At 47.8% G+C, this 22,719-nt stretch overlaps 11 protein-coding genes across 11 annotated transcripts; 5 read left to right on the forward strand and 6 right to left on the reverse strand.

The window, feature by feature from the left end:
- Positions 1 to 14: 14 nt before the first annotated feature.
- LY89DRAFT_691039 (uncharacterized protein) lies at positions 15 to 1,359 on the forward strand. Its single transcript, XM_018216220.1, has 5 exons — positions 15 to 295; positions 343 to 619; positions 827 to 934; positions 996 to 1,136; positions 1,208 to 1,359. The coding sequence occupies exons 1-5, from the start codon at positions 78 to 80 to the stop codon at positions 1,259 to 1,261; spliced, it is 798 nt and encodes a 265-aa protein (XP_018062970.1). The 5' UTR covers positions 15 to 77; the 3' UTR covers positions 1,262 to 1,359.
- Positions 1,360 to 1,520: 161 nt separating this feature from the next.
- LY89DRAFT_691040 (uncharacterized protein) lies at positions 1,521 to 4,397 on the reverse strand. The gene is made up of 5 exons (XM_018216221.1): positions 3,772 to 4,397; positions 3,486 to 3,681; positions 3,006 to 3,292; positions 2,383 to 2,954; positions 1,521 to 2,322 (listed from the first exon to the last, which is right to left on the reverse strand). Exons 1-5 carry the CDS (start codon positions 4,179 to 4,181, stop codon positions 1,751 to 1,753), a joined length of 2,037 nt encoding a protein of 678 aa, XP_018062971.1. The 5' UTR covers positions 4,182 to 4,397; the 3' UTR covers positions 1,521 to 1,750.
- Positions 4,398 to 4,651: 254 nt separating this feature from the next.
- Positions 4,652 to 7,956, reverse strand: LY89DRAFT_691041 (uncharacterized protein). The gene is made up of 4 exons (XM_018216222.1): positions 7,454 to 7,956; positions 7,020 to 7,397; positions 5,346 to 6,962; positions 4,652 to 5,297 (listed from the first exon to the last, which is right to left on the reverse strand). The coding sequence occupies exons 1-4, from the start codon at positions 7,550 to 7,552 to the stop codon at positions 4,983 to 4,985; spliced, it is 2,409 nt and encodes an 802-aa protein (XP_018062972.1). The 5' UTR covers positions 7,553 to 7,956; the 3' UTR covers positions 4,652 to 4,982.
- On the forward strand, positions 7,571 to 7,906 carry LY89DRAFT_335249 (uncharacterized protein). The gene has a single exon (XM_018206817.1). It carries the CDS (start codon positions 7,690 to 7,692, stop codon positions 7,864 to 7,866), a length of 177 nt encoding a protein of 58 aa, XP_018062973.1. The 5' UTR covers positions 7,571 to 7,689; the 3' UTR covers positions 7,867 to 7,906.
- Positions 7,957 to 8,703: 747 nt separating the features above from the next.
- On the forward strand, positions 8,704 to 9,703 carry LY89DRAFT_677014 (PEBP-like protein; the record flags this gene model as incomplete). Its single annotated transcript, XM_018213647.1, has 4 exons — positions 8,704 to 8,828; positions 8,885 to 9,134; positions 9,343 to 9,442; positions 9,495 to 9,703. The coding sequence occupies 4 exons, from the start codon at positions 8,704 to 8,706 to the stop codon at positions 9,701 to 9,703; spliced, it is 684 nt and encodes a 227-aa protein (XP_018062974.1).
- An 891-nt stretch (positions 9,704 to 10,594) lies between these two features.
- LY89DRAFT_599696 (sugar transporter) lies at positions 10,595 to 12,437 on the reverse strand (the record flags this gene model as incomplete). Its single annotated transcript, XM_018210113.1, has 5 exons — positions 10,595 to 10,731; positions 10,791 to 10,998; positions 11,091 to 11,320; positions 11,382 to 12,096; positions 12,156 to 12,437. 5 exons carry the CDS (start codon positions 12,435 to 12,437, stop codon positions 10,595 to 10,597), a joined length of 1,572 nt encoding a protein of 523 aa, XP_018062975.1.
- Positions 12,438 to 13,319: 882 nt separating this feature from the next.
- On the reverse strand, positions 13,320 to 14,498 carry LY89DRAFT_599572 (glycoside hydrolase; the record flags this gene model as incomplete). The annotated part of the gene is made up of 1 exon (XM_018210101.1): positions 13,320 to 14,498. The coding sequence occupies one exon, from the start codon at positions 14,496 to 14,498 to the stop codon at positions 13,320 to 13,322; it is 1,179 nt and encodes a 392-aa protein (XP_018062976.1).
- Positions 14,499 to 15,752: 1,254 nt separating this feature from the next.
- LY89DRAFT_788976 (acyl-CoA N-acyltransferase) lies at positions 15,753 to 17,041 on the reverse strand. Its single transcript, XM_018223214.1, has 3 exons — positions 16,403 to 17,041; positions 16,217 to 16,346; positions 15,753 to 16,167 (listed from the first exon to the last, which is right to left on the reverse strand). The coding sequence occupies exons 1-3, from the start codon at positions 16,696 to 16,698 to the stop codon at positions 16,051 to 16,053; spliced, it is 543 nt and encodes a 180-aa protein (XP_018062977.1). The 5' UTR covers positions 16,699 to 17,041; the 3' UTR covers positions 15,753 to 16,050.
- A 153-nt stretch (positions 17,042 to 17,194) lies between these two features.
- LY89DRAFT_691046 (uncharacterized protein) lies at positions 17,195 to 19,303 on the forward strand. The gene is made up of 4 exons (XM_018216223.1): positions 17,195 to 17,347; positions 17,435 to 17,768; positions 17,822 to 18,127; positions 18,173 to 19,303. Exons 1-4 carry the CDS (start codon positions 17,331 to 17,333, stop codon positions 18,920 to 18,922), a joined length of 1,407 nt encoding a protein of 468 aa, XP_018062978.1. The 5' UTR covers positions 17,195 to 17,330; the 3' UTR covers positions 18,923 to 19,303.
- LY89DRAFT_711636 (uncharacterized protein) lies at positions 19,095 to 19,870 on the reverse strand (the record flags this gene model as incomplete). The annotated part of the gene is made up of 2 exons (XM_018217914.1): positions 19,095 to 19,535; positions 19,586 to 19,870. 2 exons carry the CDS (start codon positions 19,868 to 19,870, stop codon positions 19,095 to 19,097), a joined length of 726 nt encoding a protein of 241 aa, XP_018062979.1.
- Positions 19,871 to 20,057: 187 nt separating this feature from the next.
- LY89DRAFT_788979 (putative tubulin alpha chain) lies at positions 20,058 to 22,117 on the forward strand. Its single transcript, XM_018223215.1, has 7 exons — positions 20,058 to 20,214; positions 20,302 to 20,342; positions 20,434 to 20,460; positions 20,542 to 20,617; positions 20,676 to 21,206; positions 21,258 to 21,681; positions 21,732 to 22,117. Exons 1-7 carry the CDS (start codon positions 20,190 to 20,192, stop codon positions 21,958 to 21,960), a joined length of 1,353 nt encoding a protein of 450 aa, XP_018062980.1. The 5' UTR covers positions 20,058 to 20,189; the 3' UTR covers positions 21,961 to 22,117.
- Positions 22,118 to 22,719: the final 602 nt, after the last annotated feature.

Below are 22,719 nucleotides of genomic sequence, written 5' to 3' on the forward strand. Positions count from 1 at the left end.
TTTCTGGGGCTCCACGTCCCATTCTCTTTCTTAATAATTTATAGAATTCTTTCCTTAGAGTTGGTTTTTTCGGCAATATGCGTGGACAGACATTCTTTTCTTACGCGCTGGTCGCTCTTGCTACTACGGCATATGCTGCTCCTTTCGTTGCGGGGACGGATGATTCGCTTGAGAAGAGGGATGCTTATACACCTGCCAATAAGCTTGCCAAGATTGGCACGGTGAATGTGGGGAGGGAATACTTTTATAGACGCCAAGACGATGCCGCGGCTGATGGAGAGGCGGCTGCTGCTGGGTAAGTCTGAGTTTACCCATTTCATCCTATTGTATTAATATGTATAGGGCTTCAAGTGTCACATCCATAAAGGCATCCGCGACCTCGAAGGCGGCTGGAAGTCTTGGGGCTGGAGCTGGGGCAACATCAGTCAAGAAATCGACATCAAAAGCTGCTGGAGGAGCTTCTGCAAAGACATCGGCTCCAAAGGCTGGTGCGACTTCAAAGGCGGCTGGTAGTATGGCTGGTGGTGCGGGTGCTACGTCAGTGAAGGCATCAACATCGAAGGCGGCTGGGAAGCCTACTGCTTCGAAGTCTGGTGCCGCTGCTAAGGGAACGACTCCTGTAAGTTGAATCTTGAAAGGATTATCTACCCTCCCACCTATAGTTAGACTTTTGAAGATACTGGAACACAATGATTTTCTTGTGGTATCATGACTTCTAGGACATCCCAAAAGACTCGGAACATTCCAAACTTTACCTCTACCCTTACTCATCCCATCTATTCTCCCCTCTCCATCTCCACACCTCAACTTCCACTAACACACACAGGCCGACCTCCCAGGCTGCCCCGCCCCCAACGGCGCCGGAGCCGCAGCAGGAACAGGAAAAGCCCCAAAAGCATCCAAAGCACCAGGAGGAGCCGCCGGTAACGACACAGTAAGTCCCACCCTCTCCCCTCCCCCCAATTTCAACACTCACCTAACGAAACCTACCAAAGGCCAAAGCAACCGGCAAGAAAGACGCAAGAGCCAATATCCTAGCCGGCACGGCACCAGCGACGACCAAGAAGCCGGGATCCACGGCTACCCCGCCGAAGCCGAGGGATTCGAAGGCCCCGCAGGGGTGTGATCCTACTAAGGTGAGTGGTCTTTCCATTGTGGCAGTCGTAGGGAGAGGGAATGAATGAATGCTGATGTGTGATGTGATTAGCCTCAAGTTGCTGGGCCTGATGCTGGGAAGCCTGCGAAGCCGATGGCTAGTTAGGTAGCAGAGATGGGTTGTGTATAGTTATAGTCTAGTGTGGTTTGGTTATTGTATAAAAGTATCTTGATGAGATGAATGGAATGGCATTGTCTCTCGTTGTGAGTTTGAGTCTTGAATGTTTGAGTGATAAGGTGTAAATATGGTAGGTATTTAAGTATCGACATAAGACTACTTAAAACAGAGGAGTAGGAACATAGTCATCAGCAGTAAGGCAATGCTTGATTGAGCACCAAATGAAGCGGAAGTAGACTCTGAGACACGCCTGGGTGCTCTTAAGAAGTAGTTCTGTACTAAGCGTATCTAGCCGTGTCTTATTATCCTGTCATTGGCTGACCATCCACCTTCTGCCTATCTAGCATGAAGTAAACATCCTAACTCATAAGTAGCTATACATTTTGGAATCTTATCCCTATCTCACAAAACCCCACAACCAATCTAACGCCCACAGTCCACCAACTCCACCATAACCCAGCCTTTATAAACGCCCACCTACCAATGATTATAAGTCCCCTTCTCCCCCGTATCACTCAACGAACTAACATTCACCACATGGCCCCCCTTAACCGCGCTCTCCAAATCCTTCTTCGAGATCTTACACCGCGCCGTATACCGACACGGCTTCTTCTCCCCAAAGAAACTCTCATCAGGACAACTCATGCCCCACAACTCCCACAGCAGCACCCAGACCACCAACCCCGTCGTCACACTCACCAACTGCAGACTATTCAATCCCTTCGCCGTCGGCAGCGCGAAGAAAATGACGCACACGGCGAACCGATTCAGCATGCGGTGTTTCTTCGAGATGCGCACCCCCTCGGCGTCCTTGTGGATGTGCGAGATGGAGATGATGCCCATGCAGAACAGGGCGAGGCCTAGGCCCACGCAGTAGAACCACCGCAGGCCGATGGGGATCTCGGGCTCGGATTTGGAGGTGTAGGTTGAGAGGAGGGCGTCGATGTTGGCGTCGCGGCAGTCGGTGGCGAGGACGAGTTTGGAGAGCGCGGAGGCGCCGAGCACGAAGGACATTACGAAGGGGAGGTGAGCGGTTCCCCAGATCATGGCTGGGTGTGTGGTGTTAGTGAGGTGCTGAGGAGGGAGGTGGGAGGGGAGGGGAGAGGTACCTGAGACGACATTGCGTCTGATGGCGTGTTGGTAGAGGTCTGCGCCATCGAGCTCGAAGTATAGCCAGTTGAAGCAGAATGCTTGGACGAGACCAAGTGCTGCTTTTCCGAAGAAAGCGTTCAGGCCGAATGAAGCGGCGTTTTGGTAGATGATAGCAACGACCGAATAGCCAAAAACCAATGTGACGAATGCGTTCGTCCTTTCTGTCTTGTGCTCAATGTTGACGGCGGGATAGAACTCAAAGACCTTGTCAACCCATGCTGCAAGGCGTTTCGAGACGAGCTTCGCTCCTCGGATGACGATGACTACACCTAATGCTGCACACAGGTCGAAGACGATGGCGATCCAGATAGCTGCTAGTCGATTTGGCATGTCGATGTAAATCGATCCAACCCAGATGGCAGATGGGATTAGTGCTAGGATTACTTGGACTATCATCATGCCTCGGATCATTGGGATAGTGATTGCGAGGATTATGAGATAGGAAGCCATGAAGAGGCGAGCAGCGAGGTAGAATGCTATTAACATCGAATAAGTAGTGTTAAATGCATCTAGCATGTTGGTCGTCAAGCTAGTATCATGTTAGACTGATTGTAAGGAAAGATTTGATTCTCAGACTCACCCAAGCAAGCATGCCATGATGAACATGACCGACAGTCTTTGCAAGATATCATCAGTCTCAAACCAACTAATGATCAGAGCCAGATCACTCCAGATCTTCCAAGACATGATGAATGTGATAGAAAACCGGAGGAGTTCATTTCCAGTTGGGTCTTCAGAAGCATGATCTCCGTTGATGGCAAGAATACCAACATAGAGAAGGTCGACGAACAGCTCGAAGGACGCTACTTCTGTGCTTCCTGATGCTCTCCATAAGAGGCCCTTGTGGAAGTATTGCCGGACAGTAGGCTGTAGATGTGGTTAGCATTAAAACACCCTCAAATTTCCGAACAAGAAAAGTCCCCAGTATCTTCACTCTCAAAGAAAACGAAATCTCATGCTATGAGTTTTCAAGCCTGTTTTCATCTCACACGGCATAGGTTTCATCTTCCTCAAATCTCAAGTTCAGATCAAGGATCAGTTTGGAACAAGAAATGCTCACCTTCTTATAAAGTTTCATAATCCTCCCATTTCTCTTCTCAGCCTCCCAATCCTTCTTCTCATGAGACTCAGAGTCATGAATCGACGACGCACTCGAACCCGGCGTCGAATCCGTATCATACGTCCTCAAATGAGCCGAATACCCATACTTCGAAAAATTAGCATCCAACGACACCGCATGATCCGTCAACATATGTCTACAATCATCATCAGTCTCAGTCTCAGTCTCAATCTCAAACCCACTCAACTCCCCTCCCCAACACAAGACAAAGAAATAACAAACTCACAGCTCACTCCCCAACGCATCCAACTCGGCCCTCACGCTCTCAAACTCATCAAAAACATCCTCGCCATGCCGTCGCCTTAGATCCTCCCGCCGACTCTCGTGATGGCTGTGCGCGCGCCGCAATGCATCCAAGTGCTCCGGACTCCCGTTGATCACTAGATCAAAACCTTCGTCTTTACGGATCACTTTTAGCTTCTCTCTCAGGATCTCGGCTTCTTCGGGGGAGAGCGCGATGTGCACTTCGCGGCCGTCTGGGAGCAGGAAGTTGCGTAGGCGCCGGCCGCGGTGATGGCTGTGTTGGGGCGTGTGAGATGATGGGGAGCGTGGTTGTGGGTGCGAGGATGGAGGTGTGAGGGTTGGTGTTGAGGATGAGGTCGTCGTGGTTAGTTTTGGGGGTGGTGTGCTTGTCATTTTCGCGGGTTGGTGGTGATAGTGATGATTCGGGGCGTTTGTTGGTGGCGGCTAAGGTTAACTCTCTTCCTCTCCCCTTTTCTCTTCACTTAAGTGCAGAGTAAACCACCTACACGTCAACTTTCTTTAAGACACAAACAGAAACTAGATTTTTCGGCACCGCTTAGAAAAATAAACCATCCGAAAAAGGGATCTGTCATGCACACAAAAGTGAAGTTATAAGAGAGTGAGGTTCGAGTGTTTGTTAGCTGTGCCGCTAATTTCAGCCACGCCATGCAGGATGCTTATTACAGGCTTGGCTTTTCATTGGCGGGAAGGACGTGGGAGCACGATCTTTTGGTGAGTCGGAGCCGCGCTGACTGGTTCGCTGGGACGGATAGGAGGCGGCTTGTGTGTTTCGGGGATAAATCAAGAAGATAAGGTTTCATCTTAGAGGATGTCGATCCTTGTGGAGGCGAAGGAGGGAATTGACCTGGTGTAATGGTGTACCATTTGCTACGACGATATATCCATCAAAATACTACAAGAGCCGTCTTCATGCCGTTGGCTCACAGTTCTAATCCATCGGAAACAAAATGTAGTGAGGCATCTATTGTATGTACATTGGCCATGAATGGAATCGAATCCAAGACCCATGTAATAGAGTTGGGAAAGTATAAGTTTCCTCCGAGGGCGAAACTCAAAAAACACCAAGTATAGTATTTCTACAAGTCCAGTCAGTCATTCATCAGCCCACCTCTCCAACCCTAATGCCCTGCCGCGCCCATGCAACTAATCTAACAATGCTCCTCCCTCACAGCCTTATATCCCCACTTCACTGACGATTTTCGCTGCTTCTCTGTATGTCTTGAGAAGCTTCTCGCATTTCTCGCGCTCTTTCTTAACAGCATCGTCTTCATACAATAGCTCTTCGAAAAGATCTTCCCGGTAGAGTTCGCTCACCAGGCGGTTCTGAACTACGTCCTTGGAATGGTTGACCAAAAGATGCATGACAGCTTTGGGAACTTGGTCTGCTATCGATTCCCGGACGATGTTGAAATATGATGAGATCAACGCTCGAATGAGTTCCGTTTCCATGGCTTCACGGTCGGTAAGTGCTGGCTCAGTGTTGTTTCCCTGCTCCCGGTTAGCTCTCTCCATATAAGAAAGGGCTGTAGATCCTACAAATGGAGAGTTGTAATCATATTCTCTCTGTGCCCGACCTAGCTCGTAATCGTCCTCTCGAGCTTGTTGAGCAGGTGTTCTGTGGACAACGCGCTCTTCTTGCCTTCGGATGCTCTGACTGAAGCTTGGCTCCATACTTTGGCTCACGTGTCGTCCAAGATTGGGATTTTGGGCTGAAGATGCTCCTGTTCCCCCAGGGGCTCCATCCTTGCCAAAGAAGTAGTTCAGGAACGAGTCGCGTGCTCCTCCCATGGCTTGGCCATTGAATCTTGGAGGTGACCCAGCTCGGATTCCGTTCATTGTCGAAGTGATGCTGTTTCCATTTTCCCGAACTGCGGGCGACATGCTTCGAGGATTCTTGTGCAGCGCCTTTCGATGGGAGAGATTCTCAACCTTCTCGACCTCTTCTTCCTCATTCTCTGGTGTGTCGGCTCCGTTTGCACCACCAAGTTCTTTCTGGCGTCTTCGATCCCGTCTTTCTCTCTCTTCTTGAAGGAGTCTCTTCCTCTCCTTGTCTTGCTTGTTGCTGACGACGTTGCTCATGGCAGCTGCTGCCCCAAGGAAGTTAGGATGGTTAGTATTGATATATGCTCGCTGAATAGAAATAAGCGATTCAACATATGACGATGCAGGGCCAAGTCGTTCACGGAGTAAATCAGAGACAACTTCGATCAGCTTGGCTTGTAATCGAGGAAATCTCGTCAGTTCTGTTGATCCACAGGTATGGCAAATTTTAATCAACTCTTCGTACACTAGCTCCACGCATCTTTGGCTAGGAATCTCCAAAAGCTTGATCTGAGGCTTAACCAAAAGATCAAATGCAAGCTCGGGAACGAAGAGACTAGGTCGAGGTCCAGTTGAATTTCGGATCGCCGTCCGTATGTCGAGAGCAGAGAGGTTTGTCGTAGGGTCAATAGTTTCCAAAGAATTTCCGAATACAGAGTTGAAGATGTAGTATATTCTGGCACCACCGCACAGCTCCTTGGTCGAGATCTCTGTTGATGTACCATCTATAGACGAGATGAAGGAAGACGCGAATCTTGTCATAAGTTGTAGAACCAAAGATCCTCGGTGTTCCTTGCCACTAAAGTGCATGTCTCCGTAGCTAGCAAGTTCCTGCTGTGTTTGACCCATTAGTGTGTTGAGTCTCGCCTTGATATCAGGTAGTCGCTCTCTAATATGTGCCATCAAGGTTGTGTTCAAGCTCCTTGCTAGAAATTGGGTTCCACATCGGTTTGCCATGTTTCGATATGCGGGGTGATGTTTGAAGAAGTCCGACTCTGACTTCAAAGCCTCCGCAAGCGACTTGTTGCCCTGAATATCTTGTTGTGATCGATTCACAACACCAATAAATCCTAGCTTCAGAGGGTACACCCTCCCTGAAAGGATATCGAGTGCGTTTGTGCCATGATCCATGAGATCAATCTTTGTGAGAACTCCAATCGTCCTCCTACCTAACGGGTCGACATGGCGTGCAAGCTTGAGAGCCTCTGAGTTGACGATATCGACGTTCGCGGGAGACACCGCCAATATAATACTGTTCGGCTTGGCAATATACTCTGAGATGAGGTTTCGAGTCTGCTTTTCGATGTCTGTGGGTTGATCTCCAATTGGAACCTACACGTCATAATTAGATACTGTTTTTTTGAGTAGTCCAGGATCTTCAAATCTTACCTTTGTCAGACCTGGCAGATCCACCAAAGTCAAACTCAACACATGAGGAGAGTAGATTTTGAGATTAATAGGTTGTCGATTAATGCCCTTGTTGTTTCCCGCAATCCTTGCTGTCTCGTTCTCAATCTCGCGCTTTACGTCTTGAAATTCCGTAAACCTTCGATTCGGTATGTGATGGAACTCGGCCCATTCTGGTTGTGTAGCAACGGCAGCAGCAGTATGCGCTTCAGGAGAATCGTCATCGTCCGTAGGGATGTTGATAAGTTGTAGGATGAGGGGTCTGCGAGTAACAATGCCACTACCGCGAGGGAGAAAGTCTCGACCGACTATGTTCTCTAGGACTGAGGACTTTCCAGACGACTGTGAACCTACAACGACCTTGAAGCAAAAGTTAGCATGTGAAGAGAAAAAAAAGTACATGAGGCAATTCATACAATCTGAGGAAGATCCAAGCTATCATTGCCTATTGTGTTGAAAACCAAATCTTGGAGCTTGTTGACTATCCCTAACAGATCCTCGCCGAGGGAAGCCATTGTGTCGTTGTGTTGAAAGCAAACAATGTCTGGAGGAGGAGCTCGAACGTTTTCTGGGCGTCGCGTCGACGAGTCTCAGAAATCGTGGCTCGATCGCAGGAAAAGTGTTGAAGGCGCGTGAAGACAAATGTCGAGAAATGTCTTCAGGGGGTCCCAGAAGCTCGGTGTCCGCAAAGATTGGATTCTTTTGTGGCCGTGTTGAGGAGTCCTTCTACCAAGGTTCAAGTTGGTTATTGACTTTATGCGTCGCTATGATCCTCGCCTGCTCACTAGCCACAAAAGAGCGCCACACTAGGCTTCCTTCCGACTTTTGACGACGATGACACCGATTAGAACTTTCGCGCAAATTCATACAGCCTGCATCATGAAGAACAACTCATAGAAGTCCAACTGGCTCTGCTGGTGTACTCGGTCTTTCCAAACGTCTGCAATCAACACGTTGCTATTTCCATACGAAGACAAGGATTTGACATGGTTCAGATGACAGCATTGATCGCGTGGAACCTCCTTGTATTTTTGGATCATGGGCGCCCCTATTCACCAGACACTCGTCCGGTCACAGCGGATTTGCACTTTCATTTGTTATTGTATTTGATGCGGTTGAGAACTGAGATCTTTCAATGTCTTGCACCTGCTTAATTCAATACGATACATGTCCTTTGATATACCCCGGGACAACCCAGATTTATCCTTATGCGGAAGTCTTCCTTTACCAAATTGGTTCTCTAAGTCTGAGAGGTCTTGAGATTTTATTATTCTATTAGTGTATATTTTTCTGCGATTTTCTATTTCAAAGCTTATCCTGATCTCTTGGTACAAGTCAATGTGCTGCGGAGTAGAATCATGCGTAGATTCATTCCCAGAATGCCCAGCATGAAGAGCCTCATACTCTGGGTCGATCTTTCATATGTTATTAGAAGAATATTTTGACAATGCTGTGCAGCATATCTGGAAGCATTGTCTATCAGTCTTTCATTGTTCCTCTGCTCGATGCCTTCAAAGTGAGGCACCAAGATTTAATAGGGATGACATCAGGGTAGCAGTATATGTGCGGGGAAGGCACAGCAGATGCTTTTCTTATCACTGAAGCTAAATCCCACCATTTCCTCTTCTGCTCTTCAAACATCTAATGCACTGAATTCTGTCTCAAAATGCAGTTGTTTTCAAGCCTTGCTCTTTTTCTCTTTTTGTCGTCTACTTGCACAAGTCTTACAACTTATGCCGACCAGAAACCTATTGGAGAAACTGAAGATGCATTTGACACTATCCGAAAAGCGTGAGCTGATCCAAACCATGGCAAGATCCTTCACGTCTTGACTTATGTTCTTCCAGCTTGAAGAAAGCAAGCATTATTGACGAAGTCATCGATGACTTCCAGCCAAAATGTTTCGTAGCTCCCTATTATGGTAGCAAACAAAAGCCTGTAGCATTTGGCAACAGATTCAAACAGTCAGATACTAAATGGAAGCCTACATTGAAGACCTTCTGTCCGAACATGACAAGCACGCCGGGTCTTACAGTTGCCCTTACGGACCCTGATGCCCCTTCAAGGAAGAACCCGAAGTGGGGTGAGATGTGCCATGTAAGATGAGTGTTTCTTTGTCTTTCTTTCAATGCTTCACCCAATGTGTTACAGCCGGGCGGAGAATGTCCTTCCAGAGCTGGTACATTTTAATGGAATCAATGCCTGAGTGATCATGTGAAATTCCACATCTTCTCAATCTCCAATGGAACACTCTACATCGAGCACGACATGGTCTCTTAGGGTTGTTATTGACTAACTCCACAAGTGGATCACGATAATCTACGCCACAGCTCAGGACGCAGCCTCAGGTCCGCAAGGCCTGGAATTCGAGTCCGATTTCACCTCCCCTGCAGACGTCGTGGATTGTAAGTGTTTTCAATCCCTTCCATATGCTCCACTTTCTGATCTCAGAAATAGATAAACCGCCTGGTCCACCAGCAAAGACAGGCTATCACCGCTACGTCTTCCTTGTCCTGGAAGGCGATGTGACGAATCTCACAGCACCTGAAGATCGTCAGCACTGGGGTACCGGGAAGAAAGGACATGGTGTTAGAGACTGGGCTGAGAAGGAAGGCCTGAAGGTTATAGGAGCTAATTACTTTATTGAGAAGAACAAGAAGCAGTGAATTCGTTCTCAGCCAAGGAAGAAACAAAGGAAATACACATCAGGATGTCTTTCTATTGCATATTTGAGCTCAATTTGTTCTTCAAAATATATACTAGTCGTCTACTATCAAAAACGGAAATTGTACGACTCAAGGAAACAACAAAGTCCTGCCCTTAAGTGGGGCTGCAGAAAACTGAGTTACTAGGCACACGTACTTGAATTGGCATTGAGATAATTATCTGTTGACACCAGGCGAACAGTAAGTGTTGACAACATAAGTTTATTAAATGCGTACTGCATCACCTAAGTCATGTTCGCACTCCTAGCCCCCCACATATCAGAACTACCCATCCCACACAATCCCCAACACGATCCATCCAAATCCAAGACCAACACCTGTGTCCACATATTGATGGTTCCTTCAACAAACTTCCTTCCTAATGGCGAAGGTGCATCCGAGTATATTCACTCGCTTAGAACCATTCTTTAGACCTAGGTTTGAGAGTGAATCTAGAAAAACCGTCCTATTCTTGAAGCCGTGACTCAACCTTCCAAGGAACAAAACTTCACCACTCACCCGGGGCCGCCGGCCGTCCGCCGCCGACACCCTATAAATACACTCAGCGGACCCAGCGGAATCCCTCTCCAAGCAACTCCAGCAGCAGTGATCAAGCCACCATGAATGAAGGCTATGCAGTAGGCCGAGCCGAGTAAGACCCGCTCACCGTCATTAAGGAGGCATAGTATAGATAATTCCACGAACAGATATTAGTATCTAGAACTCCTGAAATATTGTTTTTGTTGACAGTGAAAGGTAGCATTTGTTGACAGTAAAACAAATGTGTTGACAGCAAACAAGATACCAACAACAGAATCAAATTCACCATAATCTACATCCCGTCAACCGTGCTTATTTGATCTTATAATGTTTGAACGCCCTTGTCTTAACTTTCCGCTCAAACATCAGATCTAGCTCCTCATACGTCCTCCCTTTCGTTTCTGGGATCCTGAAATATGCCCAGATCAAACAAAGCACTGACAAACCACCTGTTCCTTGCACATTAGCCCTCTCCTTTCCCGAAGTCAAGTTTTGAATTTTCTCTTACCGAAGAAAAATCCAATCTTTCCTCTCCAATTCGCGGAATCGGGATCTATCATGTAGGGAATAGCAACCGTCATGATGATACCAACCATTGCTTGCGCAGCAGTAGCTACAGCGATAGTTTTGGTGCGGACTTTTGTAGCGGAGACTTCGCAGAAGAGGACATAAGCTACGGGACCGATGGAGATGTCGAAGACACCATTCCAGATTATCTTTGGTTTTCATTAGCAATATGCATACCGATCGAATACAAGAAAGAAGGAAAGAGTTTCAAGGCTGCTAGATTAAGTTGGGAATTGCGTACCAATAGAATACATTGTGCCCAAACAATACTCTTGTGTTGAGCGTAGTCAGGAGCAAGATCCAAGAATCCGATGATGAACATCAGGATTGTCATCACGAGAAGGCCGATGTTGTAAATTCGTCGGCGTCCCCATTTTGAGATGGCGACCCAGGATGCGACGGTGGATACCCAGCCTACTGCTAGGAAGCCGACGCTCATATCGAAGGATTTGTCGTTGTCGAGTCCGATTACTGCTTATATGTAAGTATTCGATTGAAAAGTTCTTTCTGAATAGCCCGGTGTTGCACTTACGATTGAAAAAAAGTGCGGCGAATCCAACAAGGTAAATACCGCTGAAAACTTGAGTGGCATATACTCCGATTGATATCTCTGTTCTCCGCCAATTGGCTTTGTTGAAACAATCCCAATAGGTGGTTCCTGTTTGCATCTCAAGCTCTAGCTTGTCTGTTTCGATCATCATTGCTAAGGTCAACTTGTTATCGATGCTAGGAGATGAAAGTCGAATCAGTGCTTTCTCTGCTTCCTCGAGTCTTCCTTGTCGAATCAGCCACCACGGAGACTCGGGTGCAAAAGGCATGCCAGCCAAGATAATGATAGGCCAAAGCCATTGCAGAGCGAATGGTGCACTGTAAGCCCAGTGATTGTTCAATTTGGATGTCCCTGCTATAACCCCACTCGCAAGCAGCTGTCCGGTCACAAAACAGAGATTGATATAAGCTGTAAGATGACCTCGGAATGCCATGGGACAGACTTCGGATGCATAGGTGGGGGCAATTGTCGTATATGTTCCCAGAATGAGACCACCGATGAGTTCTCCGACGAGTAGAACGACGATTGAGCGAGTGAAGAATTGCATGAAGACAAAACAGGCTGTGAGAGACACGCAGGCTGCGAAGGTTTTCCTGCGACCCCACCATTCCATTGGATATCCGACGAGGACAGCGCCAACTACTTGTCCGATGGGATTGCCCATCCCCAAGGCAGTTTGCCAGGGAGCACTGATGATCTGAGGGCAGAACATGCGTTAGTAGGAGTACAAAGTATGTACAGTAGATCATAACATACATAGCTCCCCTCGAAGAGATAACCGAAATCTTTCTGGAACGCGCTCTCGGCATACAAGCTGCCAAGAAGCTGAGGATCAAAGGCCGTCATTATGATACCGAGCGAGAAGAAAGCAGACCATCCTACGGCAGCAGGGTAAAGCCTCACGCCTTCGAAGAAGGTCATGCTATGCTCGATCTCGGTAGCAAGACGGGCTTCATTCCCAAACACCTCTTTGGCGGAGAGATCGACATCGTCGGAGGGAGAGTCAACAACGACTCCTGCTTCTTCTGATTTGCCCATTCTTGACACTTATCCCAGGAGCATTCAACGACACAGAAACTAAAAAGAAGTCAGATATGAAAAGAAAAAGTCGCGCCAGAAACAGCATGGAAATGACCAGCATTATCAACTTCTCCCGGGGCAAAATTTGATACGGCTGGTTGGCTCAAAACCATTTGTCGGGACAAGGCGATAGGAAGGACTTGCAATGCGATAACGATGCTTGCAAGAGGCGTGCTGTCCCCATCTTTGGTGACTGATATTACCTGCTCGAAAGAGGCGCATAGCAACGTTGCCATGCCATGACCCAGAACCCTACATCCCACTTGTCGGCTGGAGAACAGCCGATGAGAAGTACCTCTGTCGTTATCAACGATATAAGATATGCGTGCAAGTTGGGTGAGCTGCAGGTAGGAGATCAGAAATCTGCAAGATCTTCTATGCTGGATGAGGAGGCAATCTAGGACTGTCCTAAATAAAAGGTAGGGTTGTGAGCTTTCATCCCACCGTCGACCTCACTTGAGTATCAAATCCACAAGTGGTGAGAAATACAAGATACAAGGAGGAAAAGGAAGCGGCGTTCAACTACCGTGCCGAGAGAGACCCCGGACAAACCCCACTGCAAGCCACCACTCTTCAGCCTAAACTGCCTAACCAAAAGAGGAAAATTCTCAAGATCAACTTAGCCGTGTCCAACGGCTTCACTTGCATTGTATAGAAAAGCTTCTCTGTGTTTAAGCATCGATAACGTGAGCAGTTCTAGATGTCGCCCTCTTTACTGAAGTCTTGGGATATCAAAGAGCCAGACAAAATGGGTGAGCCACCAAAGAGTAAAAAGATACACGCGTTCCGAAATTCGAGGAGTTGTGTACTCTCATCTTAATTACATCCTCCTCCCGAGTCTCATTGGAAATATTGACAAGCCGTAGCGTTTAGGTCAACCTGCCACATCCTCAAGATCTTGGCTTCGTGCGGCATAACCTCAATCGTGTATGGAATATCATAACAGCCATGATCCTTATGCTTCCACAGATCTCGCAGACGATACCGGTCCCAGGGCACCGTAAGGTCTCTCCTCGCACTAATGCTCATATCCGCTGTGACAGTCCCACGATTCAGCAACGCAACAGCATAGCTCCCATCCGCCATCGCCTTGGCGTAAACCTGCAAATTCCCATCCACATCCTGTGTCCCAACCACCTGAGCGGCTTGACCTAGCGGATCTTGGCTGACTTCGATAACTTCGGAATTCGTTAAAGTCTCAAGATCGTAATCGCTCAATGTCCTCACATCACTCCCAATCAGTAGCGGAGAAGCCACCATACACCACATACTAAAATGCGTCCTATACTCGATATTACTGGCTCCCGTCCCTACCAATTGAGTACTATTCCCATCCAGTCCCACGATCAACATATCATAATCATTCCAGTGTCCCGGTCCCGAATACTGCGTGATATTATTCCCAACATCCAACATATCCAGCACATCGAAATAATACTTCTCCCTATTCCCAGGATAATTAAAGTCATCCGAGATATCCTGCCCGATGCGCCACTGGTTCGCCCCTTCGCTCGCAGCCCATTCCCAGATATCAGCCCAGCCGCAGTGGCACGCATGATAGACCATCGGACGCGATTGTGCGAGTAGAGCTTCAGACATCTTGAGCACGATGGCTTGGACTTCGGGGATCGGAGCGTCAGGTCCTTCGCTGCAGCAACTGTCGTATTTCAAGTGATCGATTCCCCATGAGGCGAACATAGCCGCGTCTTCGAATTCGTGGCCTAGACTGCCGGTGTAGCCTGCACATGTACTATCTCCTGGCCCCGAATAGATACCGAGTTTGAAGCCTTTGGAATGTGCGTAATCTGCGAGAGCTTTCATACCGCTTGGGAACTTGACCGGGTCGGGCTCGAGTGGGTTTTGTGAGCGGTTGCCTTTGTAGTGTTGCCAGCCGTCGTCTAAATTGATGTAGATGAATCCAGCGTCCCGAAGACCGTTGGAGGCCATTGTGTCAATTGTGTCTCTGAAAAGTTGCTCGGATATTTGGTCACCGAACTGGTTCCAGCTGCTGAAGCCCATTGGGGGTGTCAAAGCGAGACCATTGCTTAGGCCGGTGGAGACGGGAACGTCGGTTTCGACTGTGAGTGTGAGGGATAGCGTGGTCATGGACGAGGTTGTGAGATTTTGGGCTATGGCGGAGAGCACGCCATAACTCAGGAGCAAGAGTGCAAGGAACATGATTGTTTGATAGCTTCAAGCCGCCAGACAATCTGAGAAGTCGGATCTTCAGGAACGAAGAAAGTAAGACAGTCGTCGAGGACCGTCAAGACGCGCTGACGTCGAACAAAGAAATTCGAAGGAAGAGAAGGCGCCAAGCATCTCAGGTAATGAAAAGAGCTTCCCTGAGCTATATGAACGACCCTTTGGTTTTCCCGCCAAATCTCCCTTCCCATAGGATATTCATCAAAAGATGATCTGTACCTTACCTGTACCTGGCCAATTCAAGCATTGTGGTATTGAGCTGTACAATAGCCAAGACCATCTTGCATGGAGAACATGCATATGCTACCCATGCCCTTTTCCTACCGACGTATTACGCCGCTCCCAGATTGCGGGGGAGTCGGGGAGGGCTGACGGCACAGGCTGATATTAATTCATATATGCCGGCCAATGGGAAAACAAATTGGCAAGATAAGCATCTGAGGATGAACGTTACATACTGAAAACAGATGCATAGATTCGAGGAAGGTAGCAAGTGATCACCGCTTGGCGTGGGGAAGAAGGTGAATCTTGTTCAAGAATGGCGATCCCGTGATCGTGATTTGCGGTTTTGGGGCGGACAATATCCTGATTCTTATTGTTCAGATCAAGAATGGACAATTGCGACGTGCAACAGAAATCTGAAATGTCTGAAATAGAGTCAGACGATCGCCACTTCTGAGATAGAACGAACAAAAGTTCGACATTCAGTACCAATGTTGGGAACGTTACAAAAACAATCGCAACTTGCGATACGCAACAGAATCTGACCTCTGCATATCTGATCTCCAAAGTCGGGTTTGTGTTAGCTGCTGGGTGGCGGAAGGAGCTTGGTAGCTTACTACCTGCTTGATCTTAGAATGCCCTCATAATAAGAGCACATGATGGAGCAACTTGATCATGGATGCTCGTTGTAACGTTCAGGTCGTAGATTTGATCATAGAAGTTTAATTTTGCTGCTTGGTATGTTCTGTCCTGGGGTCATGTAGCAGGTAAGTCTCTACATCCATAGGCTCGACTGAGCATCTATTATTGGATGTGAGCAAGCTGCTCGTCGGAGAGCTTTGCATCTCGACTTCTCTTAATATCCTTCTCTGCATGTCTAGCCCATTAAAGAGATGAATATATTAAGTGGGTTCTGTACTCATATTCTCTGGTTTAGACTTAGACCACTGGAACATATGTGTGAGATCACTTGGTGAGAACTTCCGTTGTCGAGACGAGTATTTGCCTTACAAGACGAGAAAATGAATATCAATTGCAAATGACGGCATGAAATCGAACTTGGTAGACGAAGACAGAAGCTTCAAGGTGCAAACTTCTGAATCGCTCGATTTCCATAGTGCAGTCTATGACATTGCAATATCGACCTTTACACAGAGTACTCCTGAGCTTTGGGATCATAGTAATGGTGCATCTCTTGCCCAGCTTTCTCATAATCGCACTTCTCGTAGAACGGTGCGTTCTTTGGAGAACAATCCAAGATTGACTATGATTTTCATTAGTACTCATTCACAAGATTTTCAGCAAACACTTACCTTGTAGCATCCCACTTCCTTGCCAATATGGTCCAGAGCTTTGATGAGCTTCACACCGAACTTCTTTCCTTGCATATCTGATGAAATGGCAATGTCTTCGATATGACCTTGGGTTCCAAGCTCATATAAACTGTCCCATCTATTAGCATAAAGTCATTCAGTTCCTGTAGCGATTACAAGACTTACAATTTCTTTTCCACAAGCAAAGTCCCAGTCCCCACAATTGACTTTGACTCTTCTCTCGACTCATCGACAATCACGACTGTGTAATAAGTCCCATGGCAACTCTTCATCCAGTCGAAACGTTCTGTCCATGCCGCCTCTGAAATATCACCCACGTGCGTGAGACCCCGTAGAACATCGAGATGTCCCCTGTGAAAATCGCTGCGCTTGAGCGGTCGAAGCGTACAGCTATCTGGTAGAGTAGCCTGAACTTCTTGGGAAATAAGAGAGGCGGAGAATTGCTCTTGAGAGGAAGTCATCGTGAAGAGATGTGGTTGGAAAGGATTCAAAGGTGGGGTTAAAATGAGAGAAAAGAAGAAGTGGGACGAGGTCTAAGGAATGTATAGAGAGAAAAAAAAGTTTGCACGGGATATACCTAGGTATCTGATGCAACATGCCTATGTTTCATAGATTCCCCATGTTGCCATTTACATGAAGTAGCAATATAGGCAATTAAAGCTCCTGGTGAGCATTAGGGTGACAGCAGCAAGCATCCAGTATGACGCCATGCGATGCGGCGAGGAGCTCGAGCTCCAAAATCCACCAGAAGGGTTTTTTGCACAGGCAAACTTCAGCACAACAGTAAAGAAACAGATAAGCAGAGATGGCAACGGAAAAGGAAAGCAATGCGCCCTTGTAATCCAGCTGAAAGATGGGCCAAAAGTGAATGCCAAGCAGGGAATTGTGGCTGAGAGGACGAATTTGACTCGTTGCGTAGCGGGGGCTGAGTCCTTGCATCTTGACAAGCTCATTCAGCGTGTGTGTGTCTGTGAATCTGCGCGTGCAACCTCACAAAAAGTCTTCGCGATCTCTTCTTGCCTCCTTGTTTTTACAATCGACCTTTTCTATACTCGTAGGAAAACTCGACTGTTGTTGAAGTAAGAGATCTATTATGACTGGCCCTGCAACGTGAGATGCCCCTCCCTTACTGGATGAAGATGGCTATTCCTCAGTATTCCTTGCGAGGAATGACAGCTGACGAAACTATTCGAACAGACCTGGCCAAGAAGGCCCTACCTTCGCTCCTCCTGCTCTGCCTGCAGGTTGGATTGCACAATGGGACGCCCATAGCAAGAAATATTACTTCGTCCAGCTGTCGACTGGCGAGTCGCAATGGGAAACTCCTACGCATGCCGCGCCCACAGGTCCAACTCCACAAGCTACACCGCAGGGAATCGATCACCCTTACGGAACGCCGGGAGGGGTTGAACAGAACCAGTATGCCGATCAAGATATTGTGAATAATGCGGATGGGACCCAGAGTATCAGAAGGGCGGATGGCACGTTGGAGCCGTATACTGCAGACAGAAGCTTGACTGGAAATATCGGGGTAAGTTTAGCTTCAGATCTGTAGAAAGAGGCGGTACTGATATTATTGTTTAGCAATTTGCTATGAATCAATTGCTGAGTGGAGGAAAGAAACAGAATAATCAGAGCAGTGGTTTGGCAGGTCTGGCTGGCCAGTTTTTAGGAGGAGGCTCAAGTCACAACCAGAGCAGTGGACAATCAAGTTCTAGTGGAGGATCAGGCCTTGCTGGTGCATTGATGGGAAGTCTGCTGGGTAGCGGCAAAAAGCAGGATAACCAGCAGACAAATTACTCCGGAGCACAGAATACACAACACAGTTCGAGCGGTTTCATGGGAAATCTAGGAGGAATGTTCGGTGGCCATTCACAAAGTTCTTCTTCTGTACGTGTAGACCAGGATTACAATGAGATTTACTAACTTTCGTAGCAGGGAAATAACTTCGGATATTCTTCTCATGGCGGCTCTCAAGGGGGATATTCTGGTTCTGCACCGCCAACATCGTACCAACCTAGCGGTCAAAGCACCTATAACCCACAGCAGCAACACAATCAACCACAAGGACAATCTTCATACTCTCAAACACAACCTTCGGCACCATCGTACGGCCAACAACAGTCGTATGGTGCTTCAGCTCCACAGCAATCCTACGGTTCATCACCAAACCCTCAACAACAGCATTATGGGGCTTCTCAAAATCCACCAGCCCAGCAAGGCTATGGAGCATCACCAAATCCTCAAACTGGCTATGGTGCTCCTCCTGGAGGACAACCTTCATATGCTTCTCCACCTTCTCAACCATCTTACGGACCTCCTCCAACTTCTCAGCAGCCTTCGTATGGTGCTCCCCAAGGCCCCCAACAGCCTCCGTACCAAGCTCAGCAGCAGCCACCATTCGGAGGGATTCAACACCAAGACACTTATGGACGACCTCCGCATGATCCCCAATACCCTCCTCCCCCTAACTATGGAGGCCAGCCACCCCAAAACAGCGGGAACCTGCCCCCGCCACAACACCAGCACTTCCAAGGACTGCACAATGCAGAGCATTCTGGTGGTTTGTACGGCAATAGTCCTTCAGCTCCACCAGTACCGCTGGGCAGTCATCCAGGGCAAAATCCTCAACAGGGAGGATATAATGCACCACCAGGCGGCTACGGTGGACAACAACGATGGTAATCTGAAATGACAATGGCGTTGGCACTGGCGGCATGAAAATGACTGGACATTTCATTTGTAGGATGGGAGTTTTCTTTCCAATTAGATGGATGATATCCAGAAAGCGCATCGAATGCACGACATGTAGTCATAATGCAAGTCTGATCTTCATGAACTTGCAATGTCAAGAATATTATGTCTTCTTTTTTTCTGGATCTGATCTTCCATGTCCTATACCTTTCACCAGCACGCTGATGTACTTGGCAAGGTGCCAACCTCCGATCGCAAGTATAATGATGTAGACAGCAGTCGGAAGTAATGACCGTGGAAAGACATTGTAGATGTATGGATCGAGTATAATGTCGACAAAGACTGGTGGTACATCATTCATTAGAGTCTTATTCATGGTGTAGTAATCTGCCGCTGCAAAGATCTGCAGCAATAATGTCGAAGAGGCGCCTTTCGGTGTATGTTTGGACTTCTTCTCTGGTCTTGCAACACTTGGCTTTTGGCTTTCTGCATCGAGCAGGTCTGGTTGTCTAGATTCGGAGAACTGTGCCAGAGAAGTGATCAGATCTGGGGTTTCGAAGACGGTAGAAAGATCATAGGTTTCGAGACGAAAGGAAGTTGGTTGCTGTCTTAATATTAGTAGGATTCTTGTGACAGGAGAGTAATTGGATTCACGGTGGCAGCCCAGCAAATCCGGACTTCGTATCTCTGCCCCTCTTGTAGATTATGAAGTAGATACCATGATGGCTGCCCATACTTGGAAGCGGTCGTCGGAAATTCTGCTCCAATGTGCGTTCTCAAAGACCAATGTTGCGGGGATAGAGCTTCGAGCTGTAGATCCTCCAAAGTTGGATGTTCGACTGGGACTTCGAGATTGCTCGGTGCAAGGAAGATGATCTTTTCAGTATTTCCTAGTACCCACTGAGCATGCAGAATAAAGAACAAAAATAATTGAAGCATTCTGTACTTGGTAGGGGCAGACTTCCATTTGGCTTTCATCTCATCTCAACCTTGAGCTGCTGTTGACACCCATTTTAGTGGGGCATAGAAGCTTGGACCATGCTTTCCCAAAAAGGCATAGTCGTGCACAACACGTTTGTTTATGCAGGCGCGACTAAGCGAATCTTAAGTCTCAATCAATAATAATCCCCCTGTTGTACCACTCCTTCCTCTTCTTCCCCACTATCATCTTCGCAGACCACAATCACGACCTCACAGACAAATTTGCTGTGATCTGTACATCCTACACTGTCTTCTTCATTCAATCAACACCGCAAACATGAGAGAAGTCATTAGCATCAACGGTATGTGTTGTTTTGACGCGCTGCACACCGCTCCGTCCCGCGTTCCATTATCTGGGGTCCTTTGACTGATATATCTTTTTCCAATAGTCGGTCAAGCTGGTTGCCAGATTGCCAACTCTTGCTGGGAGGTAAGCTTCGACATCTTCGCAATCATTGTTTGCGCAACAGTTTTCTGTTGTTGACATCTGACGTGACTAACGTGAGGGGTTTTCACTGTAGCTTTACTGCCTTGAGCACGGCATTCAGGTATGTTTATCTTGCACCACCACGCTTGCAGACACTCTCTGCATACCACAAAGCCTTTGCTGACGCGTATTGACCCTCTAGCCTGATGGATACTTGACTGAGGAGCGCAAAGCTGCCGACCCTGATCAAGGTTTCAGCACTTTCTTCTCCGAGACCGGTATGTACACCCATGAAGATATAATTCGAAGATTTTCTGACGTGTTTTGGTATCGTAGGCCAAGGCAAATATGTTCCCCGAACCATCTACTGCGATCTCGAGCCCAATGTCGTCGATGAAGTCCGCACCGGTACCTACCGCAGCCTCTTCCACCCCGAGTTGATGATCACTGGCAAGGAGGATGCCTCAAACAACTACGCTCGTGGTCACTACACTGTTGGCAAGGAATTGATCGACCAAGTCTTGGACAAGGTCCGCCGTGTCGCCGATAACTGCTCTGGTCTTCAGGGTTTCCTTGTTTTCCACTCCTTCGGTGGTGGAACTGGATCTGGTTTCGGTGCTCTCCTTATGGAGCGTCTATCAGTCGACTTCGGCAAAAAGGTGAAGTTGGAGTTCTGTGTTTACCCAGCTCCCCAGACTGCCACCTCTGTTGTCGAGCCATACAACTCTATCCTTACCACCCACACCACCCTCGAGCACTCCGATTGTTCCTTCATGGTTGATAACGAGGCTATCTACGACATCTGCCGAAGAAACCTTGGCCTTGAGCGTCCTAACTATGAGAACTTGAACCGCCTGATCGCACAGGGTATGTTCCGTGTGCTACATGCATAGTTTACCTCGAGCTAATCATTTATAGTTGTTTCTTCTATCACCGCCTCCCTCCGTTTTGATGGTTCCCTCAACGTCGATCTCAACGAGTTCCAGACCAACTTGGTCCCATACCCACGTATCCACTTCCCTCTCGTTGCCTACGCACCTGTTGTCTCTGCGGCCAAGGCTTCCCACGAGGCCAACTCCGTCCAAGAGATCTCCATGTCTTGCTTCGAGCCTAACAGCCAGATGGTGAAGTGTGACCCACGTAACGGAAAGTACATGGCTACTTGCTTGCTTTACCGTGGTGATGTTGTCCCCAAGGACGTTCACGCTGCTGTTGCCACCCTTAAGACCAAGCGCACTATCCAATTCGTTGACTGGTGCCCAACTGGTTTCAAGATTGGTATCTGCTTCGAGCCTCCTCAAATGGTCCCCAATGGTGATCTTGCCAAGGTTAACCGTGCTGTGTAAGTTCCTGTGCGACTACTCAAAATTACCATTGGCTAACATATCCTAGCTGCATGCTTTCTAACACCACCGCTATCGCCGAGGCCTGGTCTGCACTCTCCCACAAGTTCGACCTCATGTATTCCAAGCGTGCCTTCGTACATTGGTATGTTGGTGAGGGTATGGAGGAAGGAGAATTCTCTGAGGCACGTGAGGATCTTGCTGCTTTGGAGCGCGATTATGAGGAAGTTGCTACTGATTCTCTCGATGATGCCGAGGGTGCTGAGGCCGAGTACTAGACAATTGCTCCGCTGAGTGATATGTTTATCTCCTGTGGGGTCACATACTTGGAGGGCTAGATTTGGCACTTGATTCGAAACTTAGTACTTCGTAGGGAGTATTGGAGCCTCGTCATCATGTTCAGCGCGGGGTTAATACAACCCTTTTTTTCTTTTTCACTACGAGTTTGTGTGGAGGATTTCCTTCAATCAGAATGATAAACAATGCTTCTTGTAATTCAGACAGCAATAGGCAAATCAACTGTCAATACTACCCAACTCCCAATGCACTGTGACTCTGAGGCCGCAAACACCTGCCAATGGATAATTTTAATGCATGCAGGTAATCCATGTGACCTGCACGATTCTACCCATTCGATGCACGTTAGGCAGAAAGAGAGACGAAGTTTGAGGTTGCATCGAAATCATTCGCTTGGTGGTCAATTGCCCCCAGCCGGTCGACAAATGGTGAGGCGGGCGACAGACGGAGAAGCGCCAATCCTCGTTCTGTCCCGTGCTAGCTCCGGATCATCCAGCATCTACCTCATTTCTTCATTACGACCACAGCTTTGTCAACAGACATCTGTCGATACCTTCAAACACTTTTCTCCCATTACAGCCACCATCTGCAGCTTCAGTTCCGAGATTGAAATCATTCGCAGGTTGTGTAAGGCTCACGAATACCATCGAGACTCGGAAAGCGGAGCGCGATGGCCGAAGATCCAAGTAAGAGCTATTTACTTCTTAGATGTGAACAATTCTACAATGGTAGTTGGAGGG

The sequence above is a fragment of the Mollisia scopiformis genome (genome assembly GCF_001500285.1).
Source record: "Mollisia scopiformis unplaced genomic scaffold LY89scaffold_32, whole genome shotgun sequence".
NCBI lineage: Eukaryota > Fungi > Ascomycota > Leotiomycetes > Helotiales > Mollisiaceae > Mollisia > Mollisia scopiformis.

Excerpts from the sequence above, each read along its gene's own strand:
- LY89DRAFT_691040 (XM_018216221.1), bottom strand. The coding sequence starts at position 4,181 with ATGACAAGCACACCACCCCCAAAACTAACCACGACGACCTCATCCTCA. Across the intron at positions 3,682-3,771 it reads GATGCGTTGGGGAGTGAGCT|ACATATGTTGACGGATCATG; the intron begins GTGAGTTTGTTA and ends TGATGATTGTAG. Across the intron at positions 2,323-2,382 it reads CAGACGCAATGTCGTCTCAG|CCATGATCTGGGGAACCGCT; the intron begins GTACCTCTCCCC and ends CCACACACCCAG.
- LY89DRAFT_788976 (XM_018223214.1), bottom strand. The coding sequence starts at position 16,698 with ATGACTTCCTCTCAAGAGCAATTCTCCGCCTCTCTTATTTCCCAAGAA. Across the intron at positions 16,347-16,402 it reads TTGCTTGTGGAAAAGAAATT|TTTATATGAGCTTGGAACCC; the intron begins GTAAGTCTTGTA and ends TAGATGGGACAG. Across the intron at positions 16,168-16,216 it reads AGGAAGTGGGATGCTACAAG|TCAATCTTGGATTGTTCTCC; the intron begins GTAAGTGTTTGC and ends TGAAAATCATAG.
- LY89DRAFT_335249 (XM_018206817.1), top strand. The coding sequence starts at position 7,690 with ATGTCTTCAGGGGGTCCCAGAAGCTCGGTGTCCGCAAAGATTGGATTC.
- LY89DRAFT_691046 (XM_018216223.1), top strand. Across the intron at positions 17,769-17,821 it reads GCTTGACTGGAAATATCGGG|CAATTTGCTATGAATCAATT; the intron begins GTAAGTTTAGCT and ends ATTATTGTTTAG. Across the intron at positions 18,128-18,172 it reads ATTCACAAAGTTCTTCTTCT|CAGGGAAATAACTTCGGATA; the intron begins GTACGTGTAGAC and ends TAACTTTCGTAG.
- LY89DRAFT_691041 (XM_018216222.1), bottom strand. The coding sequence starts at position 7,552 with ATGGCTTCCCTCGGCGAGGATCTGTTAGGGATAGTCAACAAGCTCCAA. Across the intron at positions 6,963-7,019 it reads ATCTGCCAGGTCTGACAAAG|GTTCCAATTGGAGATCAACC; the intron begins GTAAGATTTGAA and ends TATGACGTGTAG. Across the intron at positions 5,298-5,345 it reads ATGATTACAACTCTCCATTT|GGAAACAACACTGAGCCAGC; the intron begins GTAGGATCTACA and ends AACCGGGAGCAG.
- LY89DRAFT_691039 (XM_018216220.1), top strand. The coding sequence starts at position 78 with ATGCGTGGACAGACATTCTTTTCTTACGCGCTGGTCGCTCTTGCTACT. Across the intron at positions 620-826 it reads CTGCTAAGGGAACGACTCCT|GCCGACCTCCCAGGCTGCCC; the intron begins GTAAGTTGAATC and ends TAACACACACAG. Across the intron at positions 1,137-1,207 it reads AGGGGTGTGATCCTACTAAG|CCTCAAGTTGCTGGGCCTGA; the intron begins GTGAGTGGTCTT and ends TGATGTGATTAG.
- LY89DRAFT_788979 (XM_018223215.1), top strand. The coding sequence starts at position 20,190 with ATGAGAGAAGTCATTAGCATCAACG. Across the intron at positions 20,215-20,301 it reads AGAAGTCATTAGCATCAACG|TCGGTCAAGCTGGTTGCCAG; the intron begins GTATGTGTTGTT and ends TTTTTCCAATAG. Across the intron at positions 20,343-20,433 it reads TTGCCAACTCTTGCTGGGAG|CTTTACTGCCTTGAGCACGG; the intron begins GTAAGCTTCGAC and ends TTTTCACTGTAG.